General features: G+C 39.3%; 1 protein-coding gene across 4 annotated transcripts in view; it reads right to left on the bottom strand.

The window, feature by feature from the left end:
- The window catches only part of LOC107097864 (mucin-5AC-like), a 51,425-nt gene extending 43,535 nt beyond the window's left edge, over positions 1 to 7,890 (bottom strand). For all 4 annotated transcript variants that reach the window (XM_015395189.1, XM_015395190.1, XM_015395192.1 and 1 more), the window contains exons 1-2: positions 7,765 to 7,890; positions 165 to 315 (exon numbers count right to left, since the gene is read on the bottom strand). In XM_015395189.1, coding sequence (XP_015250675.1) covers positions 165 to 315; positions 7,765 to 7,778 — 165 coding nt within the window. In that variant the 5' untranslated portion in view covers positions 7,779 to 7,890. The remainder of the gene's footprint in view (positions 1 to 164; positions 316 to 7,764) is intronic.
- Between the last annotated feature and the right edge of the window lie 1,042 nt (positions 7,891 to 8,932).

The raw sequence follows: 8,932 nt of genomic DNA, 5'->3' as shown, positions 1-8,932 counted from the left end.
TTAAAGTGCTAAGATGACCATTAATTGTGCGTTTGCCTTTTTGGTTGACCTCTGACCTCATAGACTCTGAGCTCAGTTGTGTGCTTTGTATGGACATGTCCAGCGGGATGAAGTAGGCAGCCCTAACCTTAAAAGCCCTCATTTCAGCACATCGTCCGTCTTACCTGTAGCAGCAGGTGGTATTTGAGGATCCTCTGCACCGGCTTTAGAAGATACGTTTCCAGGGGTAACGAGTGATTCAGGGTCGCCTGTCTCTCTTGGAAGAAACGCACCAAACTGCCGTTCTTCATGCACTCCCTCAGGACTGCCACTGAACTGTAGGGGAGGGGGACACAGATGGAGACATTACAGCCTACCCAACAGGGCCGAAACTTTCTCTGCACATCAGACAGGAGAGTTTAAGGCTTAAAGATTCAATGTGAAGGCTGGAGAGTTTAGTAAGAAACTGGGATGGAGCAGAAGAGAAGGAAGGAGGGAAAACAGCAGATAGAAGCTATGAAGGGAAGATGGAGGCAGCTCACAGCTGTTTAACAAATATAATTGCTCAATTATGCAATAGTTAGAAACGCTAAGCAGATTTAATTCAACTCTAGACATTGGTAGAACCATTCTGGATCCTTTTCTACAACATTCATCACAGCATCAATGAAAACATGCAATAAAGACGACAAAAAGAGGAGTCCTGAGATGTCTGCAAAAATATCCATGACAACAGGAAACCTTGGACACCAGTGGAGAGACAGGAAGAAGGCAGCAGGCAGGGAAGGAGCGAAGGATGTGGGGAAGGAGGTCAGGGTACCGATGGGAATAGGGAGCCATGGTTGTTTTCCTCCACATAGACGTTAATCAAAGAAGGAACATGAGGGATTCTGAGCTGCTTTAATATCTTTTACAGGCATCAGGAGATCAGCAGAGCGGCTGCAGCTCTTCAGCAAATGTAAACTTCCATTCATCCACAGTTTCATCAAATGAACACAAACTAATGAGAAGAAAATCTATTAAGAGGAAATAACAATAAAATAGAATCCTACAAGATAGAAAAGTTTGTCTTTAAACAGAAAATGATCTGTGTTTAATAAGAACTAACTTAGAAAATGTGGAAACTTCCTTGGATTAGAGGAAATAATCATCTTTGAGAAAAGGAATCCTGATGCTTCCCCCTTATTTATAGAAATAAATCAATAACAGTTACCAAATCTGAGCTGCTCCACCGGACCAGGTTGAAACGCAGGGATCCACGTCCTGGTTTACTAAATGTTTCAGATACATTCCTGCTTCCAAGACACCAAACAGAGGAATTATCTCTCTGTTTTTCTCTCCATGTTCTTTAGGAGCCTTTAATGAAAAAGCAGGAGGACTGGAACCGCTAACATCTACTCTGTTCAATCATTTTATACAACTTTACATTCTACTAGATGAGGATCTATTCTTTATCTGTATTAACTTTATTTCAATCAAAACCCAAAGTATCAAATTAAAATACTCTAAGTAATTAGTTGTATTTACTAGTTAATAACTGCAACTTCAAAGAACCATTTTAAAATCAGATTAGCCAAAAAAGCCAAAAAAATTGGTTGAATTTTACCAACTTGTTTGCTAGTTATGTGTCCATCCAATCCTTTGGTTAAAGCAACTAATCTAATTTGGTCGTTTTTTTTTGGTAAAATGGTAAATCAATACAAATTGGTCACTTTGACCAAAATGCTGATAAGTAGTAGAGCAACTTTGACAGCCAAGGCTTGAACCAACAACCTTCCACTTAAAGGGCAAACTCCTACGTCCAACCAGGGGTACTCGTAGACTTTAGGCCAATTTATGCTTCTGACGCATAGCCTCTGCAGCTGTCAAATCTGTCTCTGTGCGTGACCACGCCCCCCGGGCAGAGGTTCTACAACCGCCGTCGTGAACCTCAAAAAAATCCTGACTACGCGCCGGACGGTCGCAAACCCGCACAGACCTCAAGTGGACAGAGCTACCACTGCAAATAAAAACAGTTTTGGATTAGTTAAACATTACACTATTACATTTAAGTTTAATAAATGTACAAAGTTGTTTTGAATTGGCAAGTGTTTCAGTTCAGTTTGCAGTTATTATTTCCTTATTGATTGGTTTGCATGTTGATGTTTGCAGATTCTTTGAGTGCAATGATTGTAGAGTCATTTGGGCCCAAAGTTTCATCATGATGAGGTTCAGTGAACCAGAACGACAAGCTTTATGTTCTGGAAACAGTTACAGCTCAGACGATCAGGGACCAACCAAAGCTTTAACATCCTAACTCTCTAACCTCTGGAAGCAGTGAAACTGGTTTCACTCTTTAGGAATGAGCAGGAAAAAGCCCAAATGTTCACAGTCAGAGCAAAGTTTGGAGCAGAACCAGCAGAAAATGGTCCGCAGGCTCCCAGAGATGGAGCTGTAATCCGTCATTTGACAGAAACGCACTTGAGCCGCACATAAACAGTCATCTCTGCAAGACGAACGCGAAGCATATGTCTTCCTGAAAAACGTTCACCAGAGATGCTCTGAATAACTCCTCTGTGCTCGGCTCTGCAGCTGAACATGAACAGCAAAGTGATTTATCTTCTTCTACACCTCAGGATGATGGTTCCCTGTCTGGGATACAGTTTCACATTTTCTAACCGAGGAGGACCGGAGGAGGCGTTTCAGACAGACTGACTGCAGCTGCATCCAGCTCATCCACTCAGAGCTAACAGCTCCTCTGATGCTCTAAAAAATGTTTGTTAAAGAAGCACCTGTGGTTTTTACACATTAATGAGAATCTAAGAAGAAAGGAAATCTAATCCTGGTTTCATCCTGACTGGGCCTCCATCCCGAATTGATGAACCTCAGTATAATTTTGATTTGTTTCCAATTTTATTTTTGATTGATTTCAGTATTCCTGGTATGAAAATCGCCTTCTTTTCATTTGTGCTTTAAAAACTTATCTTAAAATAACTTTTATTTCAGCAGGTAAATAAAATGTTCGGTCAATGGAAAGAGATTTTTTAATAAAAGAAGATAATTAGGTATTCTGTACTGGAAATAAGTAAACAAATATGTTTTTTATTATTATTATTTTAAACATAACCATCTTATTCCACTAGCAAGCACGCTTTGAGACGGAGATCCAGGCTTTTATCCACTCGATTGCTTTAACGCAGGGCGACAGTTGCGTCTGGTGTAGGAGTTCGCATTGAAATCGAAAGGTTGACGGTTCAAGCTCTGGCTTTCAGTGGCGTTGCGTCCTTGGGCAAGACCCCTCGCCTGCATTGCTTACTGATGGTGGTCAGAGGGCCCGGTGGCACCAGAGTACAGCAGCATCACTTCTGTCAGTGAGCCCCAGGGCAGCTGTGGCTACAAATTAGCTTGCCAGCATTAATGTGTGTGTGAATGACTGAATGTAGTGTAAAGCACTTTGGTCAACTCTCCTGACTTAAAACATTTACTTTATTTTGGTGTTAGTATATCTTTCATTGCCCGTCTGCAGATAGTTCAAAATGCTGCTGCACAACTTTAAACTGGAACACCTAAGTTTGATCATATCTCCACAGTTTTAAGTTAGTATCAAGTATTTTCTTCTGTGTTTTATTTTCTCCTCTTTCTCTTGCATCTCTGCTTTCCCTCTAATGACTAAATATATAGATGCATGACATGAACAGTTGGAAATTTTGGGATCAACAATCAATGTACATTAAAATCACATAGCTTTACAATTATTATGGACTTATATTAAGTTATATATAACAATTATACATTTGATTTATCAGCAGTTTTAATAAAATGTATATATTTTACACGTTAATTGAGAACTTTATAATGCGGAGGGCGATCTTGAAGTGGATCTGCTGCTTTATGGAGCAACTGAAGGTGTTTTAGGAGGCTGTTGACATTTCTTTGAATGTAAATTACGCTTTGACTTTTAATGAAGTCTCTTATGTCTCTCTTTCTTTTTTTTTTCACATATCCTGCCTGTGAGTCTAATAACCAAACACACACACATGACACTGATTCAAAGATTTGTGTAAATTAATACATCTGAGGTGGGGGTCACACAAGACCTGATTTCTGAGTTTAAATCAGCCGTAACTCCTGGACCTTTTAGGTTATCTCAAAAATCCAAAAGCTACCAGAGATCAATTGCGACCATCCAGCTCTCGTTATGGTAGAGAGTAGGACTTCAGCAGTGCTCTGACCATCCAATCACAGACCAGATTCAGAGGCGCATCAGAAGTTTTAAAGTGACTTTCTCAGGAGTGACAGCAGCCACAGCCAATCACACAAAGAAAGATGGTGGGTCAATCAGGAACTTGCAGGTGTTCTAAACTCAGGGAAACAAGCTTCAGCTTGAGCTGCGGTTGTCTGCTTGGTCCTAGTGCCTGATGAATGTTGGTGTATTGAATCATAACATTGTTTTTTGGACTTTTTACGTCCGTGCCCATCAGATATTGCTGATGTACATCCTTATGTACCGCTTCTTTGTTTCAGCAGATCAATTAATCCTGTCAGTAGAACAAGGCCCCCTCCCCTTAGCCGGTCCCAAACTCTGTAATACTTTGCAACTGTTTAACCTCTTTGACCATTTTCTTTTAAAATCCCATATTTTCTCTCTGGCACAGAAAGCAGTAAAAGCCGGGCTTACACTGTACGATTTTTGCCCTTTTCTGGACAATTTTCCAGTCGTGCAAGAATTTTTCACCGCTGCACAGTGTGAGAACATGCATTGTGAGCTATGAACTTCTAAACCCGGCGGTTTCGTTGTACAGTTTGAACTGTAGCTGGGTGCATCGACTGAAAATATCGCAAAGTGTATGCCCGGCTTAAGGTGTGGAAGTGATCCACTATGGGCTCGTCAGAGGGGTGAGCAGAATAAAATGTTCCTCAGAGAGTGATCTATTAGTTTATAGATTTTCCCAACAGCAGAGCGAACTGCAAAACCCTGAGAGGAAGTTAGTCTGAAGCTTTCCGGAAATCACTCAGAAGGTAAAGGGCTGCTTCATGAATGAAAGAATGATGTGAATGGGTTCCACCAGAACCCTCCGCTGGTGTTCGATCTGACTCAAACCCAGTAACCTGCTCTGCTCCTCCTGGATATTCTCTGGAAGGGTTCCCTGCTCTGCTCAAACTTGGCTTCAGGGAGACGACCTCCTGCTTCCCAAACGCTACGGCTCATCAATCCTCGGAGCTCAACTCCGCCTCTCTATCCAAGAGGAGTTTAGCAGGATAAACGAGTTCAGCATCTGGGTCTGCTCTCCCCATAGATCCACCTCTGGAGGCTGCTGTTTAAATAGCAGCCATTTTATGATGCATTACGCTGAACAAAGTCTCAGGGTTACATCTCCTTCAGCCCGGGTGTAAGGGGGTTCAATATGGATTCCAGGAGAAGTTCTGTTGTTTGGCCTGTTTCTACACAATGGAAAAATGTCTGACCTGGAGGCCAACAGAGAAAGGCCTTGATCAGTCCGTCCTTTTCGACCACATCAACCATCTCATGTCCTCCTCCTTTGACTCAGACAGTTTGCTGTTGAATTCTCAAAGGAACGTTTTCTCCGACAATCTGACAAACAGATGCTGGCCTGACTGGATCGCTGCCCGTTCTGTGATGTGTCTCAGTCTGCATGTTCCTGCAGCTAAGATCAGGTCATGTGTGCACAGGCGGGGGTCATCTAAACATGGCTGCAGGGTTTCAGTGAAAGTCTTCACCTTGCTCCGCACTGCCTGTTGCTTTCTAAAAGCTCTATTAAACCGGTAGAGAAGTTTTCTGTTGTCAGACCAGTGAACCCAGAGCTCACCCAGTCAGCACGTCTCCACATTTTATGCTTCTTCTTCTGCAGAACTTCTACGGCGTCAATTTTGTTAAATTATGGTTGCAAGAAAAGAAAGTTTAAATAAAGATAAATTATTCAATAAAAGGGGTTTTGAGAGAAGCTTTGCTGTTTTTTCTCAGATCTTTTTTATTATTATTTCATTCTTACGGATTACATATTTTCTATTTATTATTTCCAATTTTTATTTTTCAGATTAAGTTTTACAAATTGCATTCTTGCACTTTTCTTATCACATTCTCTTCACTTTCTTGGGGTGGGCTATCCTTTAAAAGAAGCAAAAAGCATTGGTAGAGAGTGCGGCTTCTTATGTAGCATGACGTGAAGAGAATGTGATCAATAAAAAATGATCAGAAAACAATGAAACCATCTGTTAAACTCTGCGTAAAACTCCACCTGAACAATAGAAACTAAAAGGAATCTGAAAAAAAAATATAGGAAAATAAAATTTGATAAATTAAACTAATTGAATTACAAAAAACTCAAAATATACATTTTGTGAAAAAAAATTAACGTAGATAATGATTAAAAAAAATAAGATTTCAAAATATACAATTAAGCTAGAAAAATGTGTAGAAAAATAGGTTTTAACATAAATGATAAATATGAAACAAAAATGGTTTAAAAATACACTTTAAAATACTTTTTAGATTGTGGAGGAAATAAAATGAAAACAAATGAAAATAGAAAAAATACATTTTAAGATAATTTGCTGAAGAAACTAAAACTAAAATCATAAAATTAGGAAAAAATTTATTTGAAAATATGAATTCTGCTTTAAAAAACTGGGGAAAAAATTTAATTAGAAAAAAAAATAAAAAAAATACAAAGTTTTAAATAATAATAAACATTTAACTTGAAAAGATATATGAACAATGAATCTGAAAAATGAAATTTAAATATCAAAAGCTGAGAAAAAAACTTATTAGACTTAAAACTTGTTTTTAATTAATACTTTTTTTAGTTTAATTTTGAGAGTGCGTTTCTTTTTTCCCCCTCAAATTTCCATTTAGAAAACTTGATCCTGTTCTGCAATGGAACAAGGTTCCCTCCATGACGTCCAAACGTAGCGCGTTCTTCTGAAAGAACAACCATCGTTTCAGAGCTGACTGGGCTTCAGTCTGCGCCTTCCTGCTTCATAGTCTCGTTCTTTCAGCCTCGCTGCATCAAGGTCTATGATTGTTAACAGTCTATCTTTCCATGGGACTAATTGACCATGGTGGACCAGACTCAGACCCCTGCAGCTCGTTAAGGAGGTGAATATCCAGAGGAATAAGGTGAGGTAGGCTGGATATTTCAATAGGATCCCTCCAGGCCACAGATGGTGTCCCAGAGGGTAAACACCCTGAACTCTCTGCAGGTGAAGCAAGAGCTGTGCACAGTTTTCATTTTCTTCCCCTCCAGTGAATCTAGTTCTAATCATTTTTTTACATGAATTCACACCAGATGTATGAAACAGCCCCAGAAAGGCATAAATCAAAGCAAAAGTGTTGAACACATAAAGGAAAGCAGAGAAAGCTGCTGACGTTTGTCTGTTTGTAGAACACATCCTGCCAAAGCTGTTTGCAAACAAAACCAAGCTGGTTAAACATCTGCTGATGGCCTGGAAAAAAAAAAGGTTTATCTTCACTGAAAGTATCCCACAAAGAGAGATTATAGGTGAAGGTGAAGACATACTGTAAAAAGGTCTTAGAGGTGCAAAATATACTAATATAATGGAGGAAAGGATGAATCTAAAGAAAAACAAAAATGTTTTACAGGGTTCATCCCTTGAAGGACGGATCAACAAAAGCTCTGGTAGATTAAACAAACTGCTGGAAATACATAAACTAGTAAATCGCTCAATCATATTTCAAACAGAGGAAGAGGTTCAGAGAAAAAATGAAAGCAACAGCGTTAAGAAAAAAAGGTAGAAATATTTTGAGGAAACAAGGAAGGTACTTACTTTGGGTAATTCATGCAGTACAGCGTGTAAATGTCGAAGGCTTCACTCTGGAAATGAGGAAAGATGAATTCAAACCACAAAAACTCCTTAAAATCTTTAGTTTGTTTAGCTAAATTAAGAACTTGATGAATGTGTTAGAGGAGAACCACAAGGCTGAACACTGGGCTCCTGCTTTATCATCAGGGTTTAATCTAATGGAAGCCATCTTGAACCCTTAGTTTAAAGTAAATCAATCAATCGCAAGCAAGTTTGGTTGTTGCCGGTTTATTGGAAGCATCTTGCTAACCAGTTAGCAACTTAGTGCTAGCAGGTTCCCAATGGGAAATTCCATTGGGACCAAGTAGCACTAAATTGGTGACTTAGAAACGACACTGTCAAGGAACGCTATGGACAGAGGAAACATGCAAGAGGAGGAGAGTTTCATGTTGGAGGTCCTGGATGAGTCTCCTCCGTCATCCATTTTTTATTTAGAGGAGGAAAGTGGGGATGAAGATGCTGTGGAAGAGGACGCCAGGGCGGCAGAAGCTTGGTTTGGTGTAGAAGGCTTCCAGCCGTACATGTTTGAGCCCTTGCCTCGCAACGCTGCCAGTTCTGTTAGCTCTACGCCTGCTGAAGACACAGACGTCCATCCCCATGAACACATGAAGAATTAATGATTCTTATTTAAACCGTTGCGTATATTAGCTGCGACATATGAATCAAGATGCTATGATGGAAAAAATCAGATTGACAGATGAACGTTGATATATGATTGGCCGAATTTAGATGTACAGGCTGACATATAACTGACCTGCATAAGATAACGAAGGAAAAAAAACACAGATTTTAAGACAGGATATTTTTTAAAATAGAAATTTTCTAACTTTTGGGACAATATAGTTTGATAAAGAGTACATTTATAAACATGTTTAAGTCAAAATGATTTGATCTTTAAATAAGATTTCCCTACGACTTTAATTATCTTATCTGTTTTAAGATCTAGGGACTTTTACTTTTGGGTTTGAATTGGAGATAGTTTGGGTTTTATAAAATAGTGCATCTATATGTTATTAATACAACAGTTATCAGTTTAATAAATTTGATTAAATAAGTAAGAGTCAGCAAATATGAAAATAATATGTTATATAATGAGAACACAGAACCGCTGCTGCTGGTGGCTGAGTAATAT

The sequence above is a fragment of the Cyprinodon variegatus genome, unplaced genomic scaffold (genome assembly GCF_000732505.1).
Source record: "Cyprinodon variegatus isolate N-32 unplaced genomic scaffold, C_variegatus-1.0 Scaffold729, whole genome shotgun sequence".
NCBI classification, from domain to species: domain Eukaryota; kingdom Metazoa; phylum Chordata; class Actinopteri; order Cyprinodontiformes; family Cyprinodontidae; genus Cyprinodon; species Cyprinodon variegatus.
The sequence above is the reverse complement of the archived record's forward strand: the minus strand, read 5'-3'. Positions and strand labels throughout refer to the sequence as shown.